The sequence below is a fragment of the Oncorhynchus keta genome, chromosome 35 (assembly GCF_023373465.1).
Source record: "Oncorhynchus keta strain PuntledgeMale-10-30-2019 chromosome 35, Oket_V2, whole genome shotgun sequence".
In the NCBI taxonomy this organism is placed as follows: Eukaryota; Metazoa; Chordata; class Actinopteri; order Salmoniformes; family Salmonidae; genus Oncorhynchus; species Oncorhynchus keta.
The window spans coordinates 23274566-23287820 of NC_068455.1; the positions used below are offsets into that span (position 1 = coordinate 23274566).

Here is a 13255-nt window from a genome sequence, read left to right on the forward strand (position 1 = left end):
ATGAAGAGCAATGAGTGGAGATGGTGGTGTTATAAAGAGGAATGAGTGGAGATGGTGGTGTTATAAAGAGGATTGAGTGGAGATGGTGGTGTAATAAAGAGGAATGAGTGGAGATGGTGGTGTTATGAAGAGCAATGAGTGGAGATGGTGGTGTTATAAAGAGGAATGAGTGGAGATGGTGGTGTTATAAAGAGGATTGAGTGGAGATGGTGGTGTAATAAAGAGGAATGAGTGGAGATGGTGGTGTTATAAAGAGCAATGAGTGGAGATGGTGGTGTTATAAAGAGCAATGAGTGAAGATGGTGGTGTTATGAAGAGGAATGAGTGGAGATGGTGGTGTTATAAAGAGCAATGAGTGGAGATGGTGGTGTTATGAAGAGGAATGAGTGGAGATGGTGGTGTTATAAAGAGCAATGAGTGGAGATGGTGGTGTTATGAAGAGGAATGAGTGGAGATGGTGGTGTTATGAAGAGGAGTGAGTGAAGATGGTGGTGTTATGAAGAGGAATGAGTGAAGATGGTGGTGTTATGAAGAGGATGAGTGAAGATGGTGGTGTTATGAAGAGGAATGAGTGAAGATGGTGGTGTTATAAAGAGGAATGAGTGGAGATGGTGGTGTAATAAAGAGGAATGAGTGGAGATGGTGGTGTTATAAAGAGGAATCAGTGGAGATGGTGGTGTAATAAAAGCAATGAGTGGAATGGTGGTGTTATAAAGAGGAATGAGTGGAGATGGTGGTGTTATAAAGAGCAATGAGTGGAGATGGTGGTGTAATAAAGAGCAATGAGTGAAGATGGTGGTGTTATAAAGAGGAATGAGTGGAGATGGTGGTGTAATAAAGAGCAATGAGTGGAGATGGTGGTGTAATAAAGAGCAATGAGTGGAGATGGTGGTGTTATAAAGAGCAATGAGTGGAGATGGTGGTGTAATAAAGAGCAATGAGTGAAGATGGTGGTGTTATAAAGAGGAATGAGTGAAGATGGTGGTGTTATGAAGAGGAATGAGTGAAGATGGTGGTGTTATGAAGAGGATTGAGTGAAGATGGTGGTGTTATAAAGAGCAATGAGTGGAGATGGTGGTGTTATAAAGAGCAATGAGTGAAGATGGTGGTGTTATGAAGAGGAATGAGTGGAGATGGTGGTGTTATAAAGAGCAATGAGTGGAGATGGTGGTGTTATAAAGAGGAATGAGTGGAGATGGTGGTGTTATGAAGAGGAATGAGTGGAGATGGTGGTGTTATAAAGAGGAATGAGTGGAGATGGTGGTGTTATGAAGAGGAATGAGTGGAGATGGTGGTGTTATAAAGAGGAATGAGTGGAGATGGTGGTGTTATAAAGAGGAATGAGTGGAGATGGTGGTGTTATAAAGAGGAATGAGTGGAGATGGTGGTGTTATAAAGAGGAATGAGTGGAGATGGTGGTGTTATAAAGAGCAATGAGTGGAGATGGTGGTGTAATAAAGAGGAATGAGTGGAGATGGTGGTGTTATAAAGAGGAATGAGTGGAGATGGTGGTGTTATGAAGAGGAATGAGTGGAGATGGTGGTGTTATGAAGAGGAATGAGTGGAGATGGTGGTGTTATAAAGAGGAATGAGTGAAGATGGTGGTGTTATGAAGAGGAATGAGTGAAGATGGTGGTGTTATGAAGAGGAATGAGTGAAGATGGTGGTGTTATGAAGAGGAATGAGTGAAGATGGTGGTGTTATGAAGAGGATTGAGTGAAGATGGTGGTGTTATAAAGAGCAATGAGTGGAGATGGTGGTGTTATAAAGAGCAATGAGTGAAGATGGTGGTGTTATGAAGAGGAATGAGTGGAGATGGTGGTGTTATAAAGAGCAATGAGTGGAGATGGTGGTGTTATGAAGAGGAATGAGTGGAGATGGTGGTGTTATGAAGAGGAATGAGTGGAGATGGTGGTGTTATAAAGAGGAATGAGTGGAGATGGTGGTGTTATAAAGAGCAATGAGTGGAGATGGTGGTGTAATAAAGAGCAATGAGTGGAGATGGTGGTGGTATAAAGAGGAATGAGTGAAGATGGTGGTGTTATGAAGAGGAATGAGTGGAGATGGTGGTGTTATGAAGAGGAATGAGTGGAGATGGTGGTGTTATAAAGAGGAATGAGTGAAGATGGTAGTGTTATGAAGAGGAAGAGGAATGAGTGAAAGATGGTGGAGTTGAAGAGGAATGATGAAGATGGTGGTGTTATGAAGAGGAATGAGTGAAGATGGTGGTGTTATGAAGAGGAATGAGTGGAGATGGTGGTGTTATAAAGAGCAATGAGTGAAGATGGTGGTGTTATGAAGAGGAATGAGTGAAGATGGTGGTGTTATAAAGAGGAATGAGTGAAGATGGTGGTGTTATGAAGAGGAATGAGTGGAGATGGTGGTGTTATGAAGAGGAATGAGTGAAGATGGTGGTGTTATGAAGAGGAATGAGTGAAGATGGTGGTGTTATGAAGAGGATTGAGTGAAGATGGTGGTGTTATAAAGAGCAATGAGTGGAGATGGTGGTGTTATAAAGAGCAATGAGTGAAGATGGTGGTGTTATGAAGAGGAATGAGTGGAGATGGTGGTGTTATAAAGAGCAATGAGTGGAGATGGTGGTGTTATGAAGAGGAATGAGTGGAGATGGTGGTGTTATGAAGAGGTATGAGTGAAGATGGTGGTGTTATGAAGAGGAATGAGTGAAGATGGTGGTGTTATGAAGAGGATTGAGTGAAGATGGTGGTGTTATAAAGCAATGAGTGGAGATGGTGGTGTTATAAAGAGCAATGAGTGAAGATGGTGGTGTTATGAAGAGGAATGAGTGGAGATGGTGGTGTTATAAAGAGGAATGAGTGGAGATGGTGGTGTTATGAAGAGGAATGAGTGGAGATGGTGGTGTTATAAAGAGGAATGAGTGGAGATGGTGGTGTTATGAAGAGGAATGAGTGGAGATGGTGGTGTTATGAAGAGCAATGAGTGGAGATGGTGGTGTTATAAAGAGGAATGAGTGGAGATGGTGGTGTTATAAAGAGGAATGAGTGGAGATGGTGGTGTTATGAAGAGCAATGAGTGGAGATGGTGGTGTTATAAAGAGGAATGAGTGGAGATGGTGGTGTTATAAAGAGGATTGAGTGGAGATGGTGGTGTAATAAAGAGGAATGAGTGGAGATGGTGGTGTTATGAAGAGCAATGAGTGGAGATGGTGGTGTTATAAAGAGGAATGAGTGGAGATGGTGGTGTTATAAAGAGGATTGAGTGGAGATGGTGGTGTAATAAAGAGGAATGAGTGGAGATGGTGGTGTTATAAAGAGCAATGAGTGGAGATGGTGGTGTTATAAAGAGCAATGAGTGAAGATGGTGGTGTTATGAAGAGGAATGAGTGGAGATGGTGGTGTTATAAAGAGCAATGAGTGGAGATGGTGGTGTTATGAAGAGGAATGAGTGGAGATGGTGGTGTTATAAAGAGCAATGAGTGAAGATGGTGGTGTTATTAAGAGGAATGAGTGGAGATGGTGGTGTTATGAAGAGGAGTGAGTGAAGATGGTGGTGTTATGAAGAGGAATGAGTGAAGATGGTGGTGTTATAAAGAGGAATGAGTGGAGATGGTGGTGTAATAAAGAGGAATGAGTGGAGATGGTGGTGTTATAAAGAGGAATCAGTGGAGATGGTGGTGTAATAAAGAGCAATGAGTGGAGATGGTGGTGTTATAAAGAGGAATGAGTGGAGATGGTGGTGTTATAAAGAGGAATGAGTGGAGATGGTGGTGTTATAAAGAGCAATGAGTGAAGATGGTGGTGTTATAAAGAGGAATGAGTGGAGATGGTGGTGTAATAAAGAGCAATGAGTGGAGATGGTGGTGTAATAAAGAGCAATGAGTGGAGATGGTGGTGTTATAAAGAGCAATGAGTGGAGATGGTGGTGTAATAAAGAGCAATGAGTGAAGATGGTGGTGTTATAAAGAGGAATGAGTGAAGATGGTGGTGTTATGAAGAGGAATGAGTGAAGATGGTGGTGTTATGAAGAGGATTGAGTGAAGATGGTGGTGTTATAAAGAGCAATGAGTGGAGATGGTGGTGTTATAAAGAGCAATGAGTGAAGATGGTGGTGTTATGAAGAGGAATGAGTGGAGATGGTGGTGTTATAAAGAGCAATGAGTGGAGATGGTGGTGTTATGAAGAGGAATGAGTGGAGATGGTGGTGTTATGAAGAGGAATGAGTGGAGATGGTGGTGTTATAAAGAGGAATGAGTGGAGATGGTGGTGTTATAAAGAGGAATGAGTGGAGATGGTGGTGTTATGAAGAGGAATGAGTGGAGATGGTGGTGTTATAAAGAGGAATGAGTGGAGATGGTGGTGTTATAAAGAGCAATGAGTGGAGATGGTGGTGTTATAAAGAGGAATGAGTGGAGATGGTGGTGTTATAAAGAGCAATGAGTGGAGATGGTGGTGTAATAAAGAGGAATGAGTGGAGATGGTGGTGGTATAAAGAGGAATGAGTGGAGATGGTGGTGTTATGAAGAGGAATGAGTGGAGATGGTGGTGTTATGAAGAGGAATGAGTGGAGATGGTGGTGTTATAAAGAGGAATGAGTGAAGATGGTGGTGTTATGAAGAGGAATGAGTGAAGATGGTGGTGTTATGAAGAGGAATGAGTGAAGATGGTGGTGTTATGAAGAGGAATGAGTGAAGATGGTGGTGTTATGAAGAGGATTGAGTGAAGATGGTGGTGTTATAAAGAGCAATGAGTGGAGATGGTGGTGTTATAAAGAGCAATGAGTGAAGATGGTGGTGTTATGAAGAGCAATGAGTGGAGATGGTGGTGTAATAAAGAGCAATGAGTGAAGATGGTGGTGTTATAAAGAGGAATGAGTGGAGATGGTGGTGTTATAAAGAGGAATGAGTGAAGATGGTGGTGTTATAAAGAGGAATGAGTGGAGATGGTGGTGTTATAAAGAGCAATGAGTGGAGATGGTGGTGTAATAAAGAGCAATGAGTGGAGATGGTGGTGGTATAAAGAGGAATGAGTGAAGATGGTGGTGTTATGAAGAGGAATGAGTGGAGATGGTGGTGTTATGAAGAGGAATGAGTGGAGATGGTGGTGTTATAAAGAGGAATGAGTGAAGATGGTGGTGTTATGAAGAGGAATGAGTGAAGATGGTGGTGTTATGAAGAGGAATGAGTGAAGATGGTGGTGTTATGAAGAGGAATGAGTGAAGATGGTGGTGTTATGAAGAGGAATGAGTGGAGATGGTGGTGTTATAAAGAGCAATGAGTGAAGATGGTGGTGTTATGAAGAGGAATGAGTGAAGATGGTGGTGTTATAAAGAGGAATGAGTGAAGATGGTGGTGTTATGAAGAGGAATGAGTGGAGATGGTGGTGTTATGAAGAGGAATGAGTGAAGATGGTGGTGTTATGAAGAGGAATGAGTGAAGATGGTGGTGTTATGAAGAGGATTGAGTGAAGATGGTGGTGTTATAAAGAGCAATGAGTGGAGATGGTGGTGTTATAAAGAGCAATGAGTGAAGATGGTGGTGTTATGAAGAGGAATGAGTGGAGATGGTGGTGTTATAAAGAGCAATGAGTGGAGATGGTGGTGTTATGAAGAGGAATGAGTGGAGATGGTGGTGTTATGAAGAGGAATGAGTGAAGATGGTGGTGTTATGAAGAGGAATGAGTGAAGATGGTGGTGTTATGAAGAGGATTGAGTGAAGATGGTGGTGTTATAAAGAGCAATGAGTGGAGATGGTGGTGTTATAAAGAGCAATGAGTGAAGATGGTGGTGTTATGAAGAGGAATGAGTGGAGATGGTGGTGTTATAAAGAGCAATGAGTGAAGATGGGGGTGTTATGAAGAGGAATGAGTGGAGATGGTGGTGTTATGAAGAGGAATGAGTGAAGATGGTGGTGTTATGAAGAGGAATGAGTGAAGATGGTGGTGTTATGAAGAGGATTGAGTGAAGATGGTGGTGTTATAAAGAGCAATGAGTGGAGATGGTGGTGTTATAAAGAGCAATGAGTGAAGATGGTGGTGTTATGAAGAGGAATGAGTGGAGATGGTGGTGTTATAAAGAGCAATGAGTGGAGATGGTGGTGTTATGAAGAGGAATGAGTGGAGATGGTGGTGTTATGAAGAGGAATGAGTGGAGATGGTGGTGTTATAAAGAGGAATGAGTGGAGATGGTGGTGTAATAAAGAGCAATGAGTGGAGATGGTGGTGTTATAAAGAGGAATGAGTGGAGATGGTGGTGTTATAAAGAGGAATGAGTGGAGATGGTGGTGTAATAAAGAGCAATGAGTGAAGATGGTGGTGTAATAAAGAGCAATGAGTGAAGATGGTGGTGTTATAAAGAGGAATGAGTGGAGATGGTGGTGTTATAAAGAGGAATGAGTGAAGATGGTGGTGTTATAAAGAGGAATGAGTGGAGATGGTGGTGTTATAAAGAGCAATGAGTGGAGATGGTGGTGTAATGAAGAGGAATGAGTGGAGATGGTGGTGTTATAAAGAGGAATGAGTGAAGATGGTGGTGTTATGAAGAGGAATGAGTGAAGATGGGGGTGTTATGAAGAGGAATGAGTGGAGATGGTGGTGTTATGAAGAGGAATGAGTGAAGATGGTGGTGTTATGAAGAGGAATGAGTGAAGATGGTGGTGTTATGAAGAGGAATGAGTGAAGATGGTGGTGTTATGAAGAGGAATGAGTGGAGATGGTGGTGTTATGAAGAGGAATGAGTGAAGATGGTGGTGTTATGAAGAGGAATGAGTGAAGATGGTGGTGTTATGAAGAGGAATGAGTGGAGATGGTGGTGTTATGAAGAGGAATGAGTGAAGATGGTGGTGTTATGAAGAGGAATGAGTGAAGATGGTGGTGTTATGAAGAGGAATGAGTGAAGATGGTGGTGTTATGAAGAGGAATGAGTGAAGATGGTGGTGTTATGAAGAGGAATGAGTGAAGATGGTGGTGTTATGAAGAGGAATGAGTGAAGATGGTGGTGTTATAAAGAGGAATGAGTGAAGATGGTGGGGTAATAAAGAGGACTGAGTGAAGATGGTGGTGTTATGAAGAGGAATGAGTGAAGATGGTGGTGTTATAAAGAGGAATGAGTGAAGATGGTGGTGTAATAAAGAGGAATTAGTGAAGATGGTGGTGTTATGAAGAGGAATGAGTGAAGATGGTGGTGTTATGAAGAGGAATGAGTGAAGATGGTGGTGTTATGAAGAGGAATGAGTGAAGATGGTGGTGTTATGAAGAGGATTGAGTGAAGATGGTGGTGTTATGAAGAGGAATGAGTGAAGATGGTGGTGTTATAAAGAGGAATGAGTGAAGATGGTGGTGTTATGAAGAGGAATGAGTGGAGATGGTGGTGTTATAACGAGGAATGAGTGAAGATGGTGGTGTTATGAAGAGGAATGAGTGAAGATGGTGGTGTTATGAAGAGGAATGAGTGAAGATGGTGGTGTTATAAAGAGGAATGAGTGAAGATGGTGGTGTTATGAAGAGGAATGAGTGAAGATGGTGGTGTTATAAAGAGGAATGAGTGAAGATGGTGGTGTTATGAAGAGGAATGAGTGAAGATGGTGGTGTTATAAAGAGGAATGAGTGAAGATGGTGGTGTTATGAAGAGGAGTGAGTGAAGTTGGTGGTGTTATAAAGAGGAATGAGTGAAGATGGTGGTGTAATAAAGAGGAATGAGTGAAGATGGTGGTGTTAGAACTGTCCAATGATGGGTGGGAGGGGCTCGGTGGTGCAGGTGGGGATGTCAGAGGAGGACCAGAAGCGAAGGCGTCTAGAGTGAGAATGTTGTGAGGGAGGCGTCTTGGGAACCTTCTCCTGGCTCCTTGTCCTCAGAAAGCCAAACCGCTTGGCTGCAGTGACAGGGGGTACTGCTGGCAGGGCTGGGGCAAGGAATGGGGGTACTGAACAGGAGGGGGTTATGTTTTACATACAATGACAAAGAGAAGAGGGAGAAAGAGATTGAGTGAAAGTAGTTAACTGCATGCATTATATAAATGAACAGGGCCCGAAATTGACCAACAAAGATGACGAGATAAACTATTAAAATGTTTAGTCATGCAGCAGATCCCCATTGAACTAGTAGAGAATGAAGAACAGACATCAAAAAAACAAAGGCAAGATGAGTTTGAGGAGGAAGACATTTTAGATTTTGTGTAGCTAGTTTACAGCTACCTCTTGTGGGAAAAAAGAGGACTTGTAGAACTGTAGGGCCAGGACAACTTCCATTATTCAGGGATAGAACTACCCTGGATGAGTAGACATCCCCTCTGTCTGTCTTACCTCTGCTGGAGTATGTGGGGGTGGGGGTGAGGGCAGGGAAGTGTCCCTGTCCAAGGTGGTTCTCCTCCAGAGAGTGGTTCCATACAGAGTCCAGGCTGAGGCAGGACTGGCGGGGGCAGTGGAAGGGGAGGCGTGGGGGTGGGGATGTCAGGGAAGTCCAAGGTGGGAGGTTCGGGCAGGGGAATGTCAGGGGCGCTCCGCACCCTCTCCCTGGAGCTGTCCTGTCTGTTCTTGGGCTTGATGAGTTTGGCCAGAGCCTTGGCCCCGGCCCAATGGTTCCTCCTGACAGACAAAAAGGAAATCACAGTTACACTCAGACATCCATCTAACATCAGCCCATAGGTCACACTGGCGTAGTGGAAACCCCTGCAGCAAAGCTACCACCTCATCCTCGACAGACGAAACACCATGGCAGGTGTAAGCTAGTTGGCCTACTGATGCAGCACCTAGTACTAGCAGCCTGCCAGTTCCGTCAGAGATCTCACTGCCCTGGCCTGACAATGGCAGCGGCCTTGTTCCTCATTTTCTTCCACCTCTGAAGAATAGTGCCAGCCCTCCTCCTCCTCCTCTCCCAGAAAACCAGGCTGATGACTACGAGAGGCCCAGCGGCACTCATGAGAGCGACCTCCCCTTCTGTGAACACTGGTAAGCCTACGAGTGATGAGAAAGATCTCCCCGGCAGCGTGGAGTCCCAAGTTCCAATGTGCAATATAAAAAAAATACCTGCTAAATACTGTAAATACAGAAGCTATTGATAGGCTAGTAGGCTAGACTACATTGTCTACATAATGAAACAATCCATAGTAAGCTATTGTTTTGATGGTGGACTGATTGTATTTGGCATTAATAGACAGGTTTTATGCAGCACAAACATTCTATCCAAACTGTGAGAGCACGAGGACAGCTAAGGTAGGCTATAGGCATACAGGACAATTGGGCAGGAGGGTTTACTGACCATGTGACCTGACCAGGAAAAACTCTGGGCTCTAGGGCTTGCTAATGGAGCCATTTGTCATCCTATTCATAGTTCATTGACTAAGCTACATTATTAGCAAATCAAAATGTAACCGTACTAACTTTTTAGGAGATGGATCATAAAACTTGTACTGATCCATGATCTTCTCCTCCAGTTTCTCCTTCTGCCTCCGGAGCGAGTTCAACTTGTCACTGGAAACACAGGAGTTGTTAGATTTATTTATGACATTCAATTATCAAAATGACTTTCCTCTATATACCTGCATGTGAACACACACACACACACACACACACACACACACACACACACACACACACACACACACACACACACACACACACACACACACACACACACACACACACACACACACACACACACCTACTTACATGTACTGTTTCTGCTCTTCGTGGTAGAGCTCCTTGCTCTCCATGGTTCTCTCCAGCAGGGTCTGGTTCTGTTGGCTCAACATCTGGATCTGACTCAGTAGGTGGTGGTTCTCCTCCTCCAGGTTCCCCTTCAGACGGGTCAGCAGCTGGAGACAGAACACATAGGGATACACACTGTTGCTAAAACTGCAGCATGTACATGTGTCACTACAATTCAATTGTATTATATTCAACTTTAGAAATGCACTAAACATTTCATATGGTTTAAGTCAATGGTAACACTGACCCAGATAAAGTTGTATATTAAAGATTAGGACACAAATTAAGCCTACTTCTGGACAAAACTGCACTTTCAAGTCTCTAAAGCATAAAAGTTGTATGTGCAGTAGCTGATTTCAGTCCCCGAGTGTCAGTGGTCTGTGTACCTCACAGTGGTTGTCCAGCTTGGTCATGGAGATGTCCAGGCCTTGGTGCTGCTCCTTCATCGAGTTGTATCTGGCTTGCCAGCGGTTCAACTCCAGCTGAGCTCTGTTCAGTCGGGTCTTCAACTCCTTGGTCTGCACCTGCAGCCCGTCATACTCCGCACACAGTTGGGAGTGAGTCTGGGTCAACCTACAGGGTATGTCAAGAGACATATGAGGTCCTGGTGCTTTGCAAAATAAATCACTCTTCAAAAGCCTAATTTTAGGATCAGATCGTCAGTTTTGTAGGTAGTTCATTTTGTTCGATTTTTGCGTTGAGTTCAGCCGTACTGATTGTTTCAGCCCATTCACACGCCTTTCCACTTGGCAACAAGAGTTTTATCTGATTGTAGTGTTACATGACACGTAGTAGTGTGTGAATACGGAGCAAGATAAGGAGAAAGTCAGCCATTACAGTATGTAACCACCAGAGGGTACCAGCGTCAGGCTGTACTCTACCAGTTTTTCTGCTGCACTCATATTTTCCATTGGAAACACGGTTCTCTACATTTTAGTCATTTAGCACACTCTTATTCAGAGCGACTTAGAGCATCAATTAGAATAATGTGCCTTAGTAGGTGTGGTTGTATAGAGGTGCTGCTGTGCTGACTGAGCTCACCGGTCCAACTCCCCCCTCAGACTCTGGTTCTCCCCCAGAATCAGCGCATTTTTGTGGATCTCCTCTCTTACACTCTCCCTCTCCTTCTGAAGGGTGGACTCCACTGCCTCCATGGCATCTTTCTGCTTCAGCAGCACTATGTACCTGCACAGAAAGACACGGAGACTGGGTCAAAGATAGAACCTCCACAGCAGTCACATAAACAGATATATGGTGCCCAGTTAACTGTCCCCAGGTAGTGTGTTGTGTTACATCTAAAATAGGCCATGGTGATCCCATCCCTTATAGATTCCTAATGATCACCAAACCACCTAACCTCTTTACACTCAATAAGAAAGATACAACAATAGCAATGTTAGATTGGACAAGAGTTGGTTGGAAAAGTCATGAGATATTGAGCGCCTGTGACATGGTGGTGGTTTGTTCTAAGAGCTGCCATGATCACAGACCTTGGCTATCCCATCAGGGTCGTTTCATTCATTTTCACCAAATGAAGAAGAAAAACTCTGACCGAAACAGGGAGGGACTACCACAACCTGTCCAATAACCACTAATTTTAGTTCTGTTAAAAAACATTTGGCTACAGCGTGCCCTAACAAAAACACAACCAAGGGCTTTGAGGCACATATGGACCAGCTAACATTCCAGCTGATTAGGCCCTTGACGGTACAGCAGGCAGACTCTTCTAATCCGTGGGCCTCAACCCCAGGGCCTTACTCCATTGTTCATTAAGGAAAGAAGGGTAGGAGGAGAGATTATTAGTCAGCCAGATCAGCCAGCCAGTCCACAGTGCCTCTCACATCACTCCATTTAAACTGAACTGACGGTAAGGTTCACAATAGTGTACCACAGTATGAGTCATAATACCCATAAAACCTGGCGTTCAAACAGGAAAATGGTTCCAATCGCTTTTCCACCATTCATTTTTCCCATAGGGGATTTTAGAAACACTTAATATAAGGGCTGTGTTTGGTGTAGGCTTACCCTGGCATGATGTTTTGATAACCATGTAAATCTCTCTAGGACAAGGTGACTTTTATCAATATATTTGCATGTATTTACCCCCCCAAAATGAAACGCTAATTAGCTGCTAATGTGGCTATCATAAAGAACTACAAATACCATGATGATTTGGACGAGACTGCAGAATCAAGTCTAAGGTAAGAATATCTGGATTAACTATCTAATGTTAGCTAAATGTAGTAATGAATAAATTGTCTAAATGTCTCTAAAATGGACAATTCTGTGAACAGTCTTGTGCAAGTTTTAAATAGACACAATACCTGTTAAGAAAAGGTGTCAGCTACAGATTACATGCAGGTGCTTGCAGTGATTTGTAGTTTTGCATTTTCTAATCTGAGAGTAAATAGAGCTGAATATATTGATAAAAGACATCTTGGCCTACGCCAGGGTAAGCCTACACAAAACGTAGCCCTTATATTAAGTGTTTCTAAAATTCCCCATGGGAAAAATTAATGGTGGAAAAACGATTGGAACCAGTTGCCTGTTTGACCGCTAGGTTTTATGGGTATTATGACTCCACCACTGTGGGGCTCTCTAGGATAATCTTTCCAGTACAGGAGGGACGGTGGAAAAACAAGGGTGTGTGCAGACAAACAAGAGAACAGTTTCCATAGAAGAGGGTGATATCTGAAACCACTAGTGTGTGTGTGACCCATTTCAGTCTGACCCATATGTGTGCAATCACTTAGTGTGTGAGGTGTAAATAAATGTAACGAAAAGGATTTATTCTTGATTTATTTCCTTTTTTATCCTTTTGCCCAGCATCCCAGAGTCGCCTCTTCACTGTTGACGTTGTGACTGGTGTTTTGTGGGTACTATTTAATGAAGCTGCCAATTGAGGACTTGTGAGGCGTCTGTTTCTCAAACTAGACACTAAGTTTAGAGTTCTTGTCCTCTTGCTCAGTTGTGCACCGGGGCCTCCCACTCATTTCTACGTGACCCCAAACTTTTGAACGGTAGTGTATATAAATAAATGTGTGTGCCCAGTGGTTTGTGTAACCCTTGTGAGTGTGTGTATGTATGTGTGTTCTGTGTGTGGCCCACTTGTTCTCCAGTGCACGGTGCTCCTTCTCCAGAGCTCTCTGGTTGCCCTTCAGGGCGGCGTGTTGGGTGATGAGCTGCTCGTACTCCGCCGCCTGTCTCTCGTGAACGCTCAGCAAGCGCTCGTGGTCCTGCAGCACGCCCTCCCTACCCACCCACGCTTCCTCCCGCTGCCGCTGCCACGCCTCCGACTCGCTCTCCAGAGCCCCCACCTGGCCCTGCAGTACGGCATTCTGGGCCATGAGAGATGCACTCTGGCAGTTGAGGGTGGAGTTCTCCACCTAACGGAAGGATACAAAGGAAGAGTATCACTTTATTAAACCCATTAAGATGTTGTCTGCGTCAGCTGGCATTCAAACACACCACAGAGGTATAATTCTCAGATTATCACAACATCTCCATTTTCTTCATCTCAAATTGGTCATCCTACAACATCTACATAGGCAACAACTGACATAGCTACTCTAAGAATG

General features: G+C 43.7%; 1 protein-coding gene across 1 annotated transcript in view; it reads right to left on the bottom strand.

The window, feature by feature from the left end:
* LOC118368151 (protein Daple-like) overlaps positions 1-13255 on the bottom strand; it is a 112182-nt gene that overhangs the window by 13281 nt on the left and 85646 nt on the right. Inside the window, exons 22-28 of the mRNA XM_052495661.1 lie at positions 12786-13063; positions 10719-10862; positions 10064-10250; positions 9639-9784; positions 9351-9440; positions 8274-8555; positions 7803-7894 (exon numbers count right to left, since the gene is read on the bottom strand). Of these exons, the coding sequence (XP_052351621.1) occupies positions 7803-7894; positions 8274-8555; positions 9351-9440; positions 9639-9784; positions 10064-10250; positions 10719-10862; positions 12786-13063 (1219 nt within the window). The remainder of the gene's footprint in view (positions 1-7802; positions 7895-8273; positions 8556-9350; positions 9441-9638; positions 9785-10063; positions 10251-10718; positions 10863-12785; positions 13064-13255) is intronic.